General features: G+C 44.9%; 1 protein-coding gene across 4 annotated transcripts in view; it reads right to left on the minus strand.

Annotated features, from left to right (window-relative positions):
- Positions 1-7,184: 7,184 nt before the first annotated feature.
- LOC110535204 (TGF-beta receptor type-1) overlaps positions 7,185-21,243 on the minus strand; it is a 74,655-nt gene continuing 60,596 nt past the window's right edge. For 2 of the 4 annotated variants that reach the window (XM_090189265.1, XM_036934753.2), the window contains 3 exons: positions 17,948-18,072; positions 16,684-16,802; positions 7,185-10,708 (listed from right to left, as the gene is read on the minus strand). In XM_090189265.1, the coding sequence (XP_090045391.1) occupies positions 10,583-10,708; positions 16,684-16,802; positions 17,948-18,072 (370 nt within the window). In that variant the 3' untranslated portion in view covers positions 7,185-10,582. Of the gene's footprint in view, positions 10,709-16,683; positions 16,815-17,947; positions 18,073-21,243 lie in introns of all 4 variants that reach the window. The other 2 variants (XM_036934752.2, XM_090189264.1) reach the window with 1 other exon arrangement.

Here is a 21,243-nt window from a genome sequence, read left to right on the forward strand (position 1 = left end):
AGTACTGAGTAAAGGATCTGAATACTTACGGAAATGTGATATTTCAGTTTTTTGTAATAAATGTGATAAAATGTCCTTGTTTTGTTATTATGGGGTATTGTGTGTAGATGGATGGGGGGGGGGGGGGAAGAAAAAAAATGAATCAATTTTATAATAAGGCTGTAACGTAACAAAAAGTGGAACAAGTCAAGGGGGTATGAATACTTTCCGAATGCCATGTATATCCCAGTTAAGATTAACATACACCTCAGTAAGTACACACGTTTATATTTTCACTCAATCGCTAATGAGAAAGATAGTTCCCATTGTGTAATGAACAAAGTGGTAGACTATAGACAGGTTCCTGATTTCATCATCACAAGCGCTTACAGAAGGCAAGCTTGTCACCCTTCTGATGGTGCCTCAAAAATACCTGCAGATCTCTGTTCATATATACATGTACAGTACAGAAATCACATGGTGGTTACCAATGGAGAAGGTGTATAAAGATTTCAGAATTCAGATATGACCTCGTTTTACCACTATCCAGAGTTTGTAAACAGCACGGCCCAATCACCAATAAACCAGCACATTATACTGGTTGGGTTTTTCAAATTGATGCCGTCCTGGAGCTAGAATTGGGATCATGTATACTGCGCTAATGACGACACCAAACAATCATCTGTATGCACTCGATTGCTGAACAGGAGGCCGCTTTCACGTCAGTTTGTTTTTCAATCATGCAAGGTAGGCTACTCCGGTTATGTCACTGCAAACATCACCTACGGAAGAGCATGCTCTAGCTGCGCAAATAGGTGATATTCGGCACAAACTCTCTATGCCATGGGCTCTCCAACCCTGTTCCTGCAGCTACCCAGTGCTTAATTTGGGAAACCAAGTGAAATCTGTTCGGGAACATTGAAAATAACATGTTTTTGCATAAAAAAAAAAAACATTTTACTAAACTGTTGACAGTCCGTCTGCGCGCTCTAGAGAGGAATAACGGAGAGAGGAAGAGTTGGGAACGCATGGTGGTGAGATATTCTGTAGCTAACAGTAATATCACCCAATTAATTATGAAAATATAAAAAATGCCACATTACTAGGCTTTTCAAAAATCAAATACAAATTGACAAAAAAAGTAGGCTAACTGTAAGCCGCCCTGCACAATCATGAACCATCAGCATCGCTGATAACAGTCCAACAGTCTAATAACAGTCCACGCTCAAAGGCAATTAGTCAAATCTATTTAATTTTGGAATATAGGCAAGACGAATTTGGTACCAAATATATTTTTAATCAGTTTATTTTTATGTGTTTCTGCCAGATGTAACATGCGGTAGGCTATGTATTGTATAATGGCACAATGATTTTAATTTGGGCTTTATTTTTCTTGGTTTTATGGCAATAAGACAACGAGTAAACTCTAAAATGCCTATGGATGTTTTTAATTAACCATCACCCTAGAAAGCACTGCCCATTTCATTGTGCTTGGCTTTGAAACAACACGCACAACAACCATGTTTTACACTTTTCAACCTGCTGCTTAACTTCTTTATTCAAATTGATCACCTTGAGGTGAGTTTTAAAAGCACTATTCTGTTTTGATGATAAGTGTTTGATGTGATTTTAGATCAAATTTGCATTGATGTCAGTGGGGGACAGAGCCCTGAGTACCAGGCCATTAGGACCTAATGGAGGGACAATAGAGCCCTGAGTACCAGGCCATTAGGACCTGATGGAAGGACAATAGAGCCCTGAGTACCAGGCCATTAGGACCTGATGGAGGAACAATAGAGCCCTGAGTACCAGGCCATTAGGATCTGATGGAGGGACAATAGAGCCCTGACTACCAGGTCATTAGGACCTGATGGAGGGACAATAGAGCCCTGAGTACCAGGCCATTCGGACCTGATGGAGGAACAATAGAGCCCTGACTACCAGGTCATTAGGACCTGATGGAGGGACAATAGAGCCCTGAGTACCAGGCCATTAGGACCTGATGGAAGGACAATAGAGCCCTGAGTACCAGGTCATTAGTGACCTGATGGAGGGACAATAGAGCCCTGAGTACCAGGTCATTAGGACCTGATGGAGGGACAATAGAGCCCTGAGTACCAGGTCATTAGGACCTGATGGAGGAACAATAGAGCCCTGAGTACCAGGCCATTAGGACCTGATGGAGGAACAATAGAGCCCTGAGTACCAGGTCATTAGGACCTGATGGAGGAACAATAGAGCCCTGAGTACCAGGTCATTAGTGACCTGATGGAGGAACAATAGAGCCCTGAGTACCAGGTCATTAGTGACCTGATGGGGGACAATAGAGCCCTGAGTACCAGGTCATTAGTGACCTGATGGAGGGACAATAGAGCCCTGAGTACCAGGTCATTAGGACCTGATGGAGGAACACTAGAGCCCTGAGTACCAGGTCATTAGGACCTGATGGAGGAACAATAGAGCCCTGAGTACCAGACCATTAGGACCTGATGGAGGAACAATAGAGCCCTGAGTACCAGGTCATTAGGACCTGATGGAGGAACAATAGAGCCCTGAGTACCAGGCCATTAGGACCTGATGGAGGAACAATAGAGCCCTGAGTACCAGGCCATTAGGACCTGATGGAGGAACAATAGAGCCCTGAGTACCAGGCCATTAGGACCTGATGGAGGGACAATAGAGCCCTGAGTACCAGGTCATTAGGACCTGATGGAGGAACAATAGAGCCCTGAGTACCAGGTCATTAGGACCTGATGGAGGGACAATAGAGCCCTGAGTACCAGGTCATTAGGACCTGATGGAGGAACAATAGAGCCCTGAGTACCAGGCCATTAGCAAGCTGGACAATAACAAAGCATGTCCAGAGTGCATAACGGGAGATTACCATGACTGTCACGTGGAATTTTACTACAATCAGCTGATGTGGTGGTAATATGGTCACCGCAACAGCCCTAGGGCTGCCATCCACTATTGTGTTGAATTATTTAAAGTACCAGAAAGTACCCATTGATGACACATAATCTTCAATGAAATACCATGGTATTAATACCAGCGAAAACAAAATCAGCTAAAAACATTACACGCAATGTTTTCAAGGTAGAGAACTGTACTCTGACCAAGCCAGCATCGTCTTGTACTTTGTACATGGTCACTGGTGAGGCCATAGACTACAGCCAAAACCAATAGAGTATCTATTACATTTACTTTGATAGGAAGGTCTCAATGCTTTGTACTGGCACATCAGTAAAAGACAGCCACACAGTAACCCAGTTCATTATATAAATCGGTGTAAATTAAGCAACAACAAAAAAAAAAGAGACAAGGAAACCTATTTTAGACATGAGACAAAGCTTACGAATGTAGAAAAACATGCTACCGTGGGCCCATTTGTTGTTAAGTGTTATACTAGCCTACAGCCAAAAACCAACAATCCATTTCATTCTCTTTGCAAGGTCTCAGTCTTGTGTACTGGAATGAAATACACAGTTCATTCACGGGCTGCGAATGTGAATTCCAACTCCACAAACAAAAAAAACGAGACCATGGATTTACACAAACTTTTGATTTTATTCGCACCATTTTTCACTTCAACTATGTTGGAACTGAAACGTCAGTCCGCTACTTTCCTATGTTGAGTGTTCATTCTCCTGTAGCACGTTATGAAAAATTCTAATACATGTGGTTTAGAAATAAATCAGAAAGGGGGGACACAGGCGATTCTGTAATGGTTTTGAGGGTCTTCGACATCTCTCCTCGTAGCCTCCTACAAGACATTTTCAACACAGCTCAGATGGGGCTTGGAAAGAAGACTAGTTTTTGACGTTGGTAAAGCATTTACATTTGGGGACAGACCATAAAAAGCCAAAATACACATAATGGTAACTAGAGGAATATACTACTTGGGAACACCACAAAACACAATTACCATTGACAAAAAAAAGGTACCATTTACAAATGTGTATTCAATTTAGCATTTCATAGAAACAAAAATTGCGAACTTTGGAGTAAACAAATCGACTATATACACCCGAGGTAAAAACACATTGCTCTTTAGGAGGTATTTTCCTTAGGTTATGACCTTGTTATATCCTGTTAACTACAGTTTATTTTTCTTCAGCTTTTTAATATTTTATTTATAAAGTGACGCTGACATTCGAACACAAATCACATGCAGCTTGTAAGAACCAATAAGAGAGCATAGTCCAACCAACTGCAGGCACCGTATAAAAACAGGATAAAGCACAATGGTCTCACTACAGCAGGCACACAGAACAGGAGTCGAACGGTCGGCTGTTCATTTAGCAAGCAGGGCCCTTTCGTGACACCAACTATCGCTTTCCTTTCTCTGGTTATTAATTGGCAGTCGTAAAGTATCTCTAGAATGATAATGCCTGCTCTTTCTGACACTACTGCCCCCCCCCCACCCCCCCACACCCCCCCCCCCCCCCCCACCCCCCCACACCCGGTATTCTTCACAGCGTCTGGATATTAGCGTTGATAGAAAGATTGGTAAAACGATGACCCAAACATAGGAACCAGTTGCGATTTTACCAACTGACCTTTGAAGAGACTATGCAAATTGTGCTCTGGTTTTCGGCCTATCGGGGAAGGTGGAGCCATCAGAGTTTAGTTTCAGTGCTCTAAAAACAAAAAAAATAGAAGAAGCTTGGCATAGCTGGCAACATTGGCATGTCTCCCTGGCCTCAATTAGATCACACAATAGCAAACTCAGCTTGGTTAATTAGTGTTGATCCTCGCTCGGTGCAACAGTACTGTGTTTGTCTGAGCAGACTGCATATCCAGCAGTGCCCTCAACATCATTCGCCTGCTAGTTATATAATTACCAGATCATATCGTTGGTTTGGGTCACAAAAGGGCACATACAGCCAACAACCCTCACACCCTCCCTCCTCAACCCTTCACCTCTTAACCGTCTGCTGCCTGGCACCCCCTGGCCGTCTGCTGCCTGGCACCCCCTGGCCGTCTGCTGCCTGGCACCCCCTGGCCGTCTGCTGCCTGGCACCCCCTGGCCGTCTGCTGCCTGGCACCCCCTGGCCGTCTGCTGCCTGGCACCCCCTGGCCGTCTGCTGCCTGGCACCCCCTGGCCGTCTGCTGCCTGGCACCCCCTGGCCGTCTGCTGCCTGGGACCTCCTAACTAGTGTTTCTATTACAATGTCTGGGTGGAACTTGAGCAGAATGAAGGCACAGAAAGGTTTGGAAAGCTGCGACTAATTGTGTCAACCCATTTTTGATGAAACCAGAGGTGCAAAAGATATGGTTGTTTTTTTCTGTTAACCTGTAGGGTGAACCTTGTTTCAAGGGAAAATTGCCCTGCATATCACTGAGAAACAGGAATACCTGGATGAGTAATGTGTTTTTTACAGTCACCGCAAGAAGAAGTCACATTTGATTTTGAAAACCAAAAGAAAGGCTGCTGGTGATTTTTAAGAGAAATGTTGGTAGGATACAGAATGAACGTTGGCCCAGTGTTGACGACGGAGGCATAGATAGAGAAGTAGTAGTCAGCTGAACTTTTGCCGTTGTTGTAATGTCCCAGAGATGTCCCACACTGTCGGAGATCCAGCACACACACACACACACACACACACACACACACGCACACACACGCACACACACGCACACACACGCACTAAATTCAGCATGATGAAATTTCAGCTATTTTTCTTTCTCGTTTTGTTCGCCATGTATCATAGCAGCAATATCCGTTAGTCTCTGTTAATATTATGATAGATTTCACGGTTTTTGTTCATTATTTTTTATGCTGACCAACTGTGCAAGACAAAGCTCCCAGCCAATAATACAATAGATATATCTAGATATTTACACGTACCAAGGAACCATTCACACCCGTGTGACACAGCATATAAATCATTCCGTATGAAAAGAGGCGGTTTTCTTTCTGTTCAACTCAATGTAAAGACGATCTTCCGTTCCTGAAGCTAATCAGACATAACAAGGAAACACTTAAAATGACTACGTCTGCACTTATCTAGAGGAGGAGGGTTACCAGCATTACAGACGAAGACTGACCTGATGCGCACACACACACACACACACACACACACACACACACACGGAGACAGAGAGAAACAGAGAGACAAGGAGACAGAGAGAGAAGTCCCTGCACTCACCCTTGGGGAACACCAACAGTGAATAGTCATGTAGAGACAAAAGCATCATGGTACAGAGTTGACAAGAGGCATGTGATATGTTGTAATGTTATGACCTCTGATCTCGTCTGGTTTCAGAACAGAGTGTCTCTGGCCTCCCCTGGTTTCAGAACAGAACAGAGTGTCTCTGACCTCCCCTGGTTTCAGAACAGAACAGAGTGTCTCTGACCTCCCCTGGTTTCAGAACAGAACAGAGTGTCTCTGACCTCCCCTGGTTTCAGAACAGAACAGAGTGTCTCTGACCTCCCCTGGTTTCAGAACAGAACAGAGTGTCTCTGACCTCCCCTGGTTTCAGAACAGAACAGAGCGTCTCTGACCTCCCCTGGTTTCAGAACAGAACAGAGCGTCTCTGACCTCCCCTGGTTTCAGAACAGAACAGAGCGTCTCTGACCTCTCCTGGTTTCAGAACAGAACAGAGCGTCTCTGACCTCCCCTGGTTTCAGAACAGAACAGAGCGTCTCTGACCTCCCCTGGTTTCAGAACAGAACAGAGCGTCTCTGACCTCCCCTGGTTTCAGAACAGAACAGAGCGTCTCTGACCTCCCCTGGTTTCAGAACAGAACAGAGCGTCTCTGACCTCCCCTGGTTTCAGAACAGAACAGAGCATCTCTGACCTCCCCTGGTTTCAGAACAGAACAGAGCGTCTCTGACCTCCCCTGGTTTCAGAACAGAACAGAGCGTCTCTGACCTCCCCTGGTTTCAGAACAGAACAGAGCGTCTCTGATCTCCCCTGGTTTCAGAACAGAACAGAGCGTCTCTGACCTCCCCTGGTTTCAGAACAGAACAGAGTGTCTCTGACCTCCCCTGGTTACAGAACAGAGTGTCTCTGACCTCCCCTGGTTACAGAACAGAGTCAGACGTTTTGTAGTAACACAGATAGATACATAGAATGCATCCAAACAGCAGACTGTTCAAGAGGCATTCAAAAGAAGAACACATTAAAAATAAGAAACTCAAAACAACCTGATGGCCACACAGGTAAACCTGCACGTAGGTCAGAAGAAGTACACTTGTAGACAAACAATCAGATATATTTTGGGGCTCCATTGTCTTTCTATTGTGATGGTTTGCGGTACCGTATTTAAAAAAAACATGCTGAAATAGAGCAAGAAACTCGAATGACATCAAGACTGTGGACATACCAAAACGAACACAATCCAAATTGGTATAAACAGGCAGCTTGCAGGTTTAGGCGTGTGGCAATAGGATATCTTACAAATACAAACCAAAACATTACTTATTACATCTGCTGCTACATTGACTTGTAATTCCTTTATATAGAACATTGACCCTACTTTATAATAGTATAATTATTTATAAAATCTTACTTTTTACATAACAGGATTCTGACTCTCTCCATTGGTCCCTTACGGCTTGCTAAGCTGAAATGTCAAGCAGTTCACACAGTGATACCATGTCGTTTATCCTCCGTAAACGTACATTCTTATAAGTAGTAGAAAAAGTTGCCACAAAAAACAAACAAAAAAAAACCATTGGAAACCTATGGCTTAGTAAACATCTATTTTCTATATTTAAATGAATGTACCTCACCTCGTTCAGCCTTTGAAGAGACGTGTGCCGTCACACACTTTGAAACAACACAAAGACGGAAACAAAGTGAAATCCAACAATGCATGATTATAGAACAACTCCAGTAATGAGTAGTTGTTTCCTTCTTCCTTAAAGCCACCTTGGAGGGGGGTCTTAGTGTAGTCCAGTGGGTAGTACTAGCACCCCTATCAGTCTGGTATTCGGTGAGTCATAGCTTTGCCATACAGAGTAGAGAGAAAGAGACAGAGAGAAGACGGGAAGGGAGAGAGACCCCTTGAGTAGATGGCACCAACAAGTTGGTGTTGTGGCTGCACTAGGCAGCATGGCGAGGTCACGTCCTACCATTTGCATAGGAGGGTTTATTCCATGATGCTCCTCCAGCTCTGAGAGGGTTTACTCCATGCTGCTCCTCCAGCTCTGAGAGGGTTTACTCCATGCTGCTCCTCCAGCTCTCTGAGAGGGTTTACTCCATGCTGCTCCTCCAGCTCTGAGAGGGTTTACTCCATGCTGCTCCTCCAGCTCTCTGAGAGGGTTTACTCCATGCTGCTCCTCCAGCTCTCTGAGAGGGTTTACTCCATGCTGCTCCTCCAGCTCTGAGAGGGTTTATTCCATGATGCTCCTCCAGCTCTGGGAGGGTTTACTCCATGCTGCTCCTCCAGCTCTCTGAGAGGGTTTACTCCATGCTGCTCCTCCAGCTCTGAGAGGGTTTACTCCATGATGCTCCTCCAGCTCTCTGAGAGGGTTTACTCCATGCTGCTACACCAGCTCTGAGAGGGTTTACTCCATGATGCTCCTCCAGCTCTGAGAGGGTTTACTCCATGATGCTCCTCCAGCTCTCTGAGAGGGTTTACTCCATGCTGCTACACCAGCTCTGAGAGGGTTTACTCCATGATGCTCCTCCAGCTCTGAGAGGGTTTACTCCATGATGCTCCTCCAGCTCTCTGAGAGGGTTTACTCCATGCTGCTACACCAGCTCTGAGAGGGTTTACTCCATGATGCTCCTCCAGCTCTGAGAGGGTTTACTCCATGATGCTCCTCCAGCTCTCTGAGAGGGTTTACTCCATGCTGCTCCTCCAGCTCTGAGAGGGTTTATTCCATGATGCTCCTCCAGCTCTGAGAGGGTTTACTCCATGCTGCTCCTCCAGCTCTGAGGGTTTACTCCATGATGCTCCTCCAGCTCTGAGAGGGTTTACTCCATGCTGCTCCTCCAGGTCTGAGAGGGTTTACTCCATGATGCTCCTCCAGCTCTCTGAGAGGGTTTACTCCATGCTGCTCCTCCAGCTGAGGGCCTCTGTCAATACTCCATATAATCTCACACAGACACAAACCAACATGAGGGTTGAAGGGGTAGGTTTAAAGCAGTGGCACCAGTTAACACCTGGCTTGGAAGGCATGGTGGTGACTGTCGAGCTGTTGTAGTTGACGTTGTAGTAGCAGCAGAACAGAGTATATAAAATAGATACACTATCTATATTGCATATGTCATAGCATGTTCGCCAAGACTGAATGAGGTCATGTCCAGTTGGTTGGAGACTGAATGAGGTCATGTCCGGCTGGTTGGAGACTGAATGAGGTCATGTCCAGTTGGTTGGAGACTGAATGAGGTCATGTCCGGCTGGTTGGAGACTGAATGAGGTCATGTCCAGTTGGTTGGAGACTGAATGAGGTCATGTCCGGCTGGTTGGAGACTGAATGAGGTCATGTCCAGTTGGTTGGAGACTGAATGAGGTCATGTCCGGCTGGTTGGAGACTGAATGAGGTCATGTCCAGTTGGTTGGAGACTGAATGAGGTCATGTCCAGTTGGTTGGAGACTGAATGAGGTCATGTCCGGCTGGTTGGAGACTGAATGAGGTCATGTCCAGTTGGTTGGAGACTGAATGAGGTCATGTCCGGCTGGTTGGAGACTGAATGAGGTCATGTCCAGTTGGTTGGAGACTGAATGAGGTCATGTCCAGTTGGTTGGAGACTGAATGAGATCATGTCCAGTTGGTTGGAGACTGAATGAGGTCATGTCCAGTTGGTTGGAGACTGAATGAGGTCATGTCCAGTTGTTTTTTTTTTGCAAACAATCTAAGCAAATAAGTTAAACAGACCTGTAGTCCCTCGGTACAGTGATACATGGAGAAAAGAGGGAGAAACACATGGTGTGACATGCTCTGGACACGAGTCCACAGCACCTCTCCATGGAAACACACACAAATAACTACAATAAAACGATTGTTAACAAGTACCAGATGGTCCTAAATAAAACTGAAGTTTGTTGCTTCAGTCTTTTTCTCTCGTCGAGTCCGAGCCACCACAGCTAGTGTCAGAATGTAACACGTGTTGTTTGAATGGAGGCATTGACACCTGAATGTTACGACCAGCAGTCATGAAACCTGGGGGTTTCTGGGTGGTGTTTTGATGATCCTTTCCACTGGTTTGCAGATGTGTCTGTGGCAGGGCGGGACTACGGCTGTCTGTAATCACTGTTATAGGTCCTTCACGAGCACTGGGTGAGGAGATCCCACCAATCGTGAGTACAGGGGGTGGGTGTCTGAACTGACACAGGTTGGTGGTGGTGTGTAGTGGGGACAGCTTTAGCACCCAGCCATACCACTTCTCTCCAAAAAAAAAAAAAAAAAAAAAGCAATTAGATCAGATCCATCCAACTCTGAGAGACATAAAATCGCGCCGGTCGGCACGGCGACAAATATAAGGATGACCGCGTTTAGAGAGGGGTTAGGGGGTATCAGAGTAAAACTTCACCACGCTGCATCGCCTCTCCTTTGAAACCAAGAGGAGGAGCAGCCCGAAGAGAACCAATGATGACGATGAAAATAATAATATTCAGAATAATATAATAAGACTAAAGGAAATGTCTACATCTTGATGCCCTCTGATTGGCTGAGCTGGGACAGGGTCTTCTTGATGCGCAGCGCTGTGAGGCGGGCGGCTCCGTTGGCGTACCAGCACTCCCTCATGATCTTAGCCATCACCCGCAGAGCCTGGAAGGAGAGAGTCAGGGAGTTAAGGACGACTTGATAAAACATCACTAAATGAATGTAGCGGTAATGTGTAAGAGTCCTTTTAATCATGGATATGATATAAATACATTTAAAAAAAAGTGAGGATTTGTATTTCCAGCACCACATAGCGAGGCAATTTACCAGTGTGTCACACACACCCCTCACCCATCCTCGATCAAACGCGGAGTCGCCAGGGCTTTTTTAATCGTTTCCACTTTTAGACTCCTGAGAGGATGTGGCCATTGGACAGACAAGGTTACCCAATACCTACCTCCTCAAAACCAGGACCTCTCCACTGCTAATTGCTCATTCCTCTAAAGCTTGTTTAAGAAGGTAAACAGTTTGGAATGGAATGAGACGCTGAATAATTTTTCTGCCAGCCTTGTAAACAGCATCTGTGTTCAGCCCATCATTTGTCTACATTTTTCAAAGGCCTGTCGAGGACATCATCTTGGGGATTTCCACCAGTGCTTATTAAGACAGAGTGCACTCATTTGAACTAACTCCATAGCCTTCTGACAAGTAGGCCTCTCTGACACATATCTTACAGTACAACATCTCCTACAGTACAGCATCTCCTACAGTACAGCATCTCCTACAGTACAGCATCTCCTACAGTACAGCATCTCCTACAGTACAGTGTCATGGCATTGGCCTGGGGGTTGGTTTATGACAGTCATAAATACCTCTTCCCCCCTTTTTCCTCTCTCTACCCTACTGAGGTTACATTTGCAAAACCCTTTGGTTGACATAGAGATTCTGGGAACATCAGAAGGTGGGGGGAAATTAACTATATTCTGGTAATCCGACCAATTGAACATATGCGGTGGTACTTAATGAATATGATGTCAGTTCGGTTGTCATCTGAGACATTCTCATCAATGATATGACAAACTCTACAGTGGAAAGTCTACACATCAGAGTTTTCGGATTCACATGGAATTGTTGTTCAATTTAAATTTTTGAATATGAAATTATTTGTGATGGGATGAAATGTGATTTTAGCTAAAATGTGAGATTTGGATTTTCATAAGATAGGGCTGCTCAATCAGTGGCCCGCCCTGTGAAGGGACATGGGCTATAAAACTTTTCAAACACCCCCCCCCCCCCCCCCCCCCCATCTCCCTTCCTATATAAGCCCTTGACAACAACATAACTTCCTGTTCCGAGGACGACAGCCCTGTCTGAATTATTCAGATAATAACTACAGAATGAAGCCAACATCAGCGTGAGCTTTGGTTGCAAATGGTATGAACTTTGAACTCTTATTCACTACAGAAGTGATACCTCCTAGCCGTTGAGTTAGCATCCGCAGCTGCAAACGCAGGTTAGGAAGGAACAGACAGAGTATCCCGTCTACCACACAACGACGTTACTACAACATATCCAATTGACCACCAGAGACATTCTTCAAAGGACAAAGGACTCGGGTTTGGCAACACGGCCTTCCATCTACCACCAACCTACTGAAGCGCAGCTCAGAGTAAATATTTATTGCATTTTCCTTTTCCAAATGGACGGTAATTTAGAATGCATAAGATACTGTATTTACGATAGCCCAGCTTCTTCCCTTCTTCCCAGTCTCCCGCTCTTTCACTCAAACCCCGCCCCTTTTCCTTTGTGTAACAAGCTGTCGTATCTGTTCCGCCCACTAGGGACGTTTTCCTTTATGACGTAATTTGTAATCAAGTTCTGATTAATTGTGTGTGATTAGTTAGGTATTTAGTAAATAATTAATTAAACCCAATTTTGTATTGCTGATTCAACTTGTTAGCCAGGGTTCGTGCAGATAAAATCATTTACAACCTTCAGATGAGACTGAAGTAAGATGACGATTGATATTTACTGCTATTGATGTAAAATATGACTAGGTCTTTAAGAGTTTATTCGGAAGATAACAGCTCTATAAATATTTGTTTGTGGTGCCCGACTCTCTAGTTAATTACATTTACATGATTAGCTCAATCAAGTAATAGTAATTACGGAGAAATTATTTTATAGAATAGCATGTCATATCACTTAATCCGGCATAGCCAAAGACATGACACTACTTAACTTAGTGGACTCCTGTGGCTAGCTAGCGGACTACATCAGTCTTTCGTATGTGCTCCTGTTGTGTGTAACTGTTCAACATGATTACTCAAGCCAGAAATCTTGCTTGTTTGTAGGTGACCAAATACTTATTTTCCATCAAAATTTGCAAATAAATTCATAAGAAATCCTACAATGTGATTTTCTGGATTTTTTTTTCTCATTTTGTCTGTCATAGTTGAAGTGTACCTATGATGAAAATTACAGGCCTCTCTCATCTTTTTAAGTGGGAGAACTTGCACAATTGGTGGCTGACTAAATACTTTTTTGCCCCACTGTATATCCACAGTAAAACGAGTCCAATATTGACATAACCTGAAAGGCCGCTCAGCAAGGAAGAAGCCACTGCTCCAAAATCGCCATAAAAAAGCCAGACTACGGTTTGCAACTGCACATGGGGACAAAAATCGTACTTTTTGGAGAAATGTCCTCTGGTCTGATGAAACAAAAATAGAACTGTTTGGCCAAAATGACCATTGTTATGTTTGGAGGAAAAGGGGGGAGGCTTGCAAGCCAAAAAACACCATCCCAACCCTGAAGCATGGGGGTGGCGGCATCATGTTGTGGGGATGCTTTGCTTCAGGAGGGACTGGTGCATTTCACAAAATAGATAGCATCATGAGGAAGGACAATTCTGTGGATATATTGAAGCAATGTCTCAAGACATCAGAACTTCTAAATGGACAAAGGCCCCATGCATACTTCCTAAATTGTGGCAAAATGGCTTAAGTACAACAAAGTCAAGGTATTGGAGTGGCCATCACAAAGCCCTGACCTCAATCCTACAGAAAATTAGTGGGTAGAACTGAAAAAGTGTGTGCGAGCAAGGAGGCCTACAAACCTGACTCGGTTACACCAGCTCTGTCAGGAGGAATGGGCCACAATTCACCCAACTTATTGTGGGATCTTGTGGAAGACTATCCAAAACTACTCGACACGTTTGTCCCAAGTTAAACAATTTAAAGGCAATGCTACCAAATACTAATTGAGTGTATGTAAACTTCTGACCCACTGGGAATGTGATGAAATAAATAAATAATTCTCTCTACTATATTATTCTGACATTTCACATTCTTAAAATAAAGTGGTGATCATAACAGACCTAAGACAGGGAATCTTTACTAGGATTAAATGTCAGGAATTGTGAAAAACTGAGTTTAAATGTATTTGGCTAAGGTGTATGTAAACTTCTGACTTCAACTGTAAATATGTATACACACACACACACACACACACACACACACACACACACACACACACACACACACACACACACACACACACACACACACACACACACACACACACACACACACACACACACACACACACACACACACACACACACACACACACACACACACACACACACACACACACACACACACACACACACACACACAATTCAGAAAGTAGTCAGAACCCTTGACTTTTTCCACATTTTGTTACATTACAGCCTTATTCTAAAATGGATTCAATAAATACATAATTCTCACCTACACACAATAGCCCATACATTTTTTGCAAATGTATTACAATAAAAATCTAAAATACCTTATTACACAAGTATTCAGACCCTTTGCTATGAGACTCGAAATGGCGCTCAGATGCATCCTGTTTCCAATGAGAAACAAGATTCTCTGGTCTGATGAAACCAAGATTGAACCCTTTGGCCTGAATTCCAAGCTTCACATCTGGAGGAAACCTGTCACCATCCCTACGGTGAAGCATGGTGGTGGCAGCATCATGCCGTGGGGATGTTTTTCAGCGGCATGGACTGGGAGACTTGCCAAGATCGAGGGAAAGATGAACGGAGCAAAGTACAGCGAGATCCTAGATGAAAACATGGTCCAGAGAGCACAGGACCTCAGACTGAGGCAAAGGTTAACCTTCCAACAGGACAACAACCCTAAGCACACAGCCAAGACAACGCAGGCGTGGATTCGGGACGAGTCTCTGAATGTTCTTGAGTGGCCCAGCCAGAACCCAGACTTGAACCCGATCGAACATCTCTGGAGAGACATGAAAACAGCTGTTCAGCGACGCTCCCCATCCAACCTGACAGAGCTTGAGAGGATCTGCAGAGAAGAATGGGAGAAACTCCACAAATAGAGGTGTGCCAAGCTTGTAGCATCATACCCAAGAAGACTCAAGGCTGTAATCGCTGCCAAAAGGTGCTTCGACAAAGTGTCAAGTAAAGGGTCTGAATACTTATTTAAATGTGAAATCCAAAAACCTGTTTTTGCTTTATCATTATAAGGTATTGTGTGTAGATAGATCCATTTTAGAATAAGGCTGCAATGTAACAAAATGTGGAAAAAGTCAAGGGGTCTGAATACTTTCCGAATGCACTGTAAGACCTACTGTTTCTATATACATATAAGGGAGGGTAACCAGATACAGTTTAAGCAGGTGGAATGTCTTGACATCCTGTGTTAGTTGTATTGTAAGTATGAGTGTGATCAATTGGCATTGATTTGTGACAATGCTTAATATTTGTGTTGTGGTGTCTACAAAAAAATTAACTTTGGTATGTGTGTGTGTGTGTGTGTGTGTGTGTGTGTGTGTGTGTGTGGGGGGGGGAGGCAACATTTTCTGGCCAAACCATAAAAATATATTCAAATCAAATCAATGTATTACATCAGCTGATACCTGCTAGGCTACTTGCTAGGCAAAAAAATAATAATCGAAATCAAATCAATGTATATAGCCCTTCTTACATCAGCTGATACCTGCTAGGCTACTTGCTAGGCAAAAAAATAATAATCGAAATCAAATTTATTTATATAGCCCTTCGTACATCAGCTGATATCTCAAAGTGCTGTACAGAAACCCAGCCTAAAACCACAAACAGCAAGCAATGCAGGTGTAGAAGCACTATTTACGCCAATCAGACTGTCGTTTTGGTATCAGGAACAGTGTTCTCAGTGTCTTGTCACGGTGTTGTGTTAATAGCAGATTCAGCTCAGTCCTAACATCTTGGCAGCTATTTAGGCCAGGTCATAGGTCCCAGATTAGATTACAGGATTTTATTACTGTGGATTGACTCTAATCTAATGTATCAGTTTTTACAGTCAATAAACAGGGACACCAATAAACGGAGGTGGGGCGGGAGAGAGAGAAAGAGAACGTAAAGAGAGAGAAGGAGAGAGAGAGAGAGAAAGAGAACGTAAAGAGAGAGAAGGAGACAGAGAGAGACCAAAAGAGAACGTAAAGAGAGAGAAGGAGACAGAGAGAGACCGAAAGAGAACGTAAAGAGAGAGAAGGAGACAGAGAGAGACCGAAAGAGAACGTAAAGAGAGAGAAGGAGACAGAGATTGTCAAGTGAAATGAGAATGTGAAGGGGGAAAACTTGAGACGGCGAGAGAGGGAGAGTTGCAACACCACTTACTTTCCCCTAGGGTGGGAAGTAACCTTTATTTAACTAGGCAAGTCAATTAAGAACAAATTCTTATTTTTACAATGACAGCCTGCCCCGGACAAACCCTCCCCTAAACTAACCCGGACGACGCTGGGCCAATTGTGCGCCTCTTATGTGACACGTGAGTCTTCACTGAGATAGATGGACACATTGGAGAGTCTCAGGTTTGTGGGCTTTGATCTTTCTTGGGTTTAAACGCACCGTGAGGCAGACAGTAGTTCGGAAAGACTATCTGGAGAGAAATCCTCTCGTGTGGATTTTCATTTGAGGAAATTGGCAAATTATTATGGCCGCATTCAAAGAGAAGACGCTACACGTTCCCGCGAGGTGATTCCCACTTCAGAACTAGGAATGTGAAAGGTTTAAAAACCAAAGAGATATATATGTGTGTGTGTGTGTGTGTGTGTGTGTGTGTGTGTGTGTGTGCGCACGTGTCACCTACCTCACAGCTCTGCCACCTGTTTGGAATGTTGGGTCGTAGCTTCTGATCACACACCACCCGCCTCATCTCCTCCACAGAAGGGTCTGACTGCACCAGGTCATGGTATGGCAGCTGGTAGTCTTCAACGATGCCTGACGCAAAACACGTCAGAGGCGTTAAAATACATCACAAATGGCTTGACAGAATGCAATACAACACTTTATTGTTCCTCAAGGGACAATTGTGTTTTTCCCTCTGCTTAACATGCATCAAAAGTAGCTCATACGCTTCAATGAATTGTATGTGATTTTTATATATTAGACTGAAACAAATTGTAAACGTAATACGTAAAGTGTTGGTCCCATGTTTCATGAGCTGAAATAAAAAATAACCCAGAAATGTTCTGAGGAGTACTTCTGTCTGTAATAAACCCCTTTTGTGGGGAAAATTGCAAATTGACTGGGCCCGGCTCCCCAGTGGGTGGGTGGGCCTGACTCCCAAGTGCCAACCTAGGTCCACCCATGGCAGCGCCCCTGCCCAGTCATGTGAAATCCATAGATTAGGGCCTAATGAATTTAGTTCAATTGACTGATTTCCTTTATATGAACTGTATCTCAGTAAAAACCTTTGAAATTGTTGCGCGTAGCATTTCTATTTGTGTTCAATACAGCCAGAGAAACAGCTAATGAACGAATTAACTTGCTAAGTGCCATTATTATATTATTCAATATTATTCAATAACTGTTGTTATCAGAGGGGCAAACAACCCTGATTCCACTACCGACGTTATTATATATTTTTTAAATCTTTTTTTAAATCAAGGGACATTTATAACTGAGTGACTATTGGGGGGGGGGGGGGACCAACACACATACCTGTCAGAACATCTACTGGATAACTGAGTGACTATGGGGGGGGGGGGGGGGGGGGGGACAACACACATACCTGTCAGAACATCTACTGGATAACTGAGTGACTATGGGGGGGGGGGGGGGGGGACGGACCAACACACATACCTGTCAGAACATCTACTGGATAACTGAGTGACTATGGGGGGGGGGGACGACGACGACGACGACGACACCAACACACATACCTATCAGAACACTTACTGGATAACTGAGTGACTATAGGGGGGGGGGGAACAACACACATACCTGTCAGAACATCTACTGGATAACTGAGTGACTATAGGGGGGGGGGGGAACAACACACATACCTGTCAGAACATCTACTGGATAACTGAGTGACAATAGGGGGGGGGGGGGGGGAACAACACACATACCTGCCAGAGAGCATCGACTGGCTATCTCCCAGAAAACCAAGCCCATGGCGTAGATATCTGCCCTCTTAAACGACTCAAAATGCTTCATGTTTATCGAGTCGTCTAGCACCTCTGGTGCCATATACCTGGAGGGAGAGAGACCGTAATATTGGTTAGATACGACAGACAGACAGACAGACAGACACACACACGTTTTACTATCCTTGTGGGGACCAAACAATTGATTCCAATTCAATATCGTATTTGCCCTGAACCCCTAACCATACCCCTAACCCCTAACTGTACCCCTAACCCCTAACCGTACCCCTAACCCCTAACCGTACCCCTAACCCCTAACCGTACCCCTAACCGTACCCCCTAACCGTACCCCTAACCCCTAACCGTACCCCTAACCCCAAACCGTACCCCTAACCGTACCCCTAACCGTACCCCCTAACCGTACCCCTAACTCCTAACCGTACCCCTAACCGTACCCCTAACCCCTAACCGTACCCCTAACCGTACCCCTAACCGTACCCCTAACCCCTAACCGTACCCCTAACCGTACCCCTAACCGTACCCCCTAACCGTACCCCTAACCCCTAACCGTACCCCCTAACCGTATCCCTAACTCCTAACCGTACCCCTAACCCCAAACCGTACCCCTAACCGTACCCCAAACCGTACCCCTAACCGTACCCCTAACCCCTAACCGTACCCCTAACCGTACCCCTAACCCCTAACCGTACCCCTAACCGTACCCCTAACTCCTAACCGTACCCCTAACCGTACCCCTAACCCCTAATTGTACAGCTAAACGTAAACCTAAAATAGCCTTTATCCTCGTGGGGAGTCTGGGGACCGGTAAAATATCCCCTTGTTTTACTATCCTTGTGAGGACTTCTGGGGCCTCATTTATCAACAATTTGATACTAAATTCTGCCGGATGTGGAGATTCTGGGATTTTTTGCGATTTATTGGTATCGATATTATTTATATTGGGATTTATCCAAATTGTCGCACGCAACATATACACATGGCCGACGGTTTTTAATACCATTGTTATATTTCCCATGCATCAAACACCTATTTCACCAGAACGATCAATAAGCCTATTTGCTTGCAATTACAATTGATCCACCTCCCAGAGGTTGTGCGCGGACGTACGCACACTTTCCCGTCAAGTTCAACATTTATAAATACCGACCTTTTGCAGGAAAACTGACACATGCACCTTTGAAAAATGAAGCCCCTGTTTCCCACAAGGGTAAAAACCATCAACGAACAATTCACAAGCGTTCATTTCACAAGCCCAATGCACAACCTTCCACACTGAGGGGGGAAAAAAAAAAAAATGTCTGAATTCCGTGAGCAGGTGTTGCATATCGACGATAAACATCACGAAACGCCTTCCTTATTAGATCTGGTGGGTGATACACTCGCGGATTCCTTTTGACTTCATGTTTAATTTAACCTTAAATGTATCTAGGGCAAGTCAGTTAAGAACAAATTATTATTTCAAATGACGGTCCTACCAAAAGGCCTCCTGCGGGGGACGGGGGCTGGGATTTAAAATCAAAATAAATTCAATAAATAAATAAATACAGCACAGCATTGAGGCGGCAGCACAACGCGGCAGCACAGCATTGAGGCGGCAGCACAACAAGGCAGCACAGCATTGAGGCGGCAGCACAACAAGGCAGCACAGCATTGAGGCGGCAGCACAGCATTGAGGCGGCAGCACAGCATTGAGGCGGCAGCACAACAAGGCAGCACAGCATTGAGGCGGCAGCACAGCATTGAGGCAGCAGCACAGCATTGAGGCGGCAGCACAGCATTGAGGCGGCAGCACAACAAGGCAGCACAGCATTGAGGCGGCAGCACAGCATTGAGGCGGCAGCACAGCATTGAGGCGGCAGCACAACAAGGCAGCATCAGAAAACATGGTACAAACATTATTGGGCACAAGACAACAGCACAAAGGGCAAGGAGGTAGAGACAACAAGCAAAATCAGCCACAACTGTCAGTAAGAGTGTCCATAATTGAGTCTTTGAAAGAAGAGATGGAGATAAAACTGTCCAGTTTGAGTGTTTTGTTGCAGCTCGTTCCAGTCGCTAGCTGCAGCGAACTGAAAAGAGGAGCGACCCGGGGATGTGTGCGCTTTGGGGACCTTTAACAGAATGTGACTGGCAGAACGGGTGTTGTATGTGGAGGATGAGGGCCGCAGTAGATATCTCAGATAAGGGGGAATGAAGGGGTGTTGTACGTGGAGGATGAGGGCCGCAGTAGATATCTCAGATAAGGGGGGAGTGAGGCCCAAAGAGGGTTTTATAAATAAGCATCAACCAGTGGGTCTAGCGGCATGTATACAGAGATGACCAGTTTACAGAGGAGTACAGAGTGCAGTGATGTGTCCTGTAATTCAGAACGCTCAAAGTAGTTAACGAAGTTTATCAATATTTGCCCCACACTCCAAAGCATAACAAATGCAACCGTTCCTCGGTTTTTAAACTACAATATCCTCAGCCTGGCGCGATTTCCCAACACAGTATCTCAGAGAGATATGAAACCCTATCCCCGTTAACAGTTGGAGATGAAGCCAGCTAATCCATCGCAGTATGGAAGTTTCCCGGCCTTTAGGCACAGATTTAGGATCAGTTTCCCCTCCAGATCCCAACCTGCATCATTAGACTGACCTTAAACCAGTCTTCAGGGGCAACATCTCTAATCCTGTTAGTGGCCATTTTGTTCCGTAAGGGAGGAAATCCCAGATTCCTAGCGGGAGATGAGAGGGGGGTAATGTTTTGGGAAGGGGGCTCCTCTCTCCTCTGGAAAGTTGGAGCCACAGGAAGGAAAGGTGTAAGCTGCGCTGGGCCTAATCTCCCTCCACAGTTCCAGAGGGGGGTAAAGTCCCTGAGACTTCCGCTTAATTAAGCCCCACAGATTCCAGTGGGCCAGCCAGGTAGACAGTCAGTCAGCCTGGACCAAAACACACAACCACCTGCCTGGCCCAGGGAGAAGGGGGAGAGACCAGTGAGCATAGCCTTGCTATTGAGACCAAAATGTACACTCAGTGAGCATAGCCTTGCTATTGAGAGAGGCCGCCATAGCCTGTCATCTCTCGAGAGCCAGGTCTACCTATGTGCCCACGGCCTACGAAATGGAGGTGGAAACTCAACTACACTTCCTAACCTCCTGCCAAATGTACAACCACATTAGAGACACACATATCCCATAGACCAACACAGAATTTGAAAAGAAATCAAAAGATTGAAAAACTCCCATATCTGTTAGGGTAAATATCGCAGTGGGCCGT

The sequence above is a fragment of the Oncorhynchus mykiss genome, chromosome 11, assembly GCF_057628025.1.
Source record: "Oncorhynchus mykiss isolate SJ-2025 chromosome 11, ASM5762802v1, whole genome shotgun sequence".
Classification (NCBI taxonomy): Eukaryota; Metazoa; Chordata; class Actinopteri; order Salmoniformes; family Salmonidae; genus Oncorhynchus; species Oncorhynchus mykiss.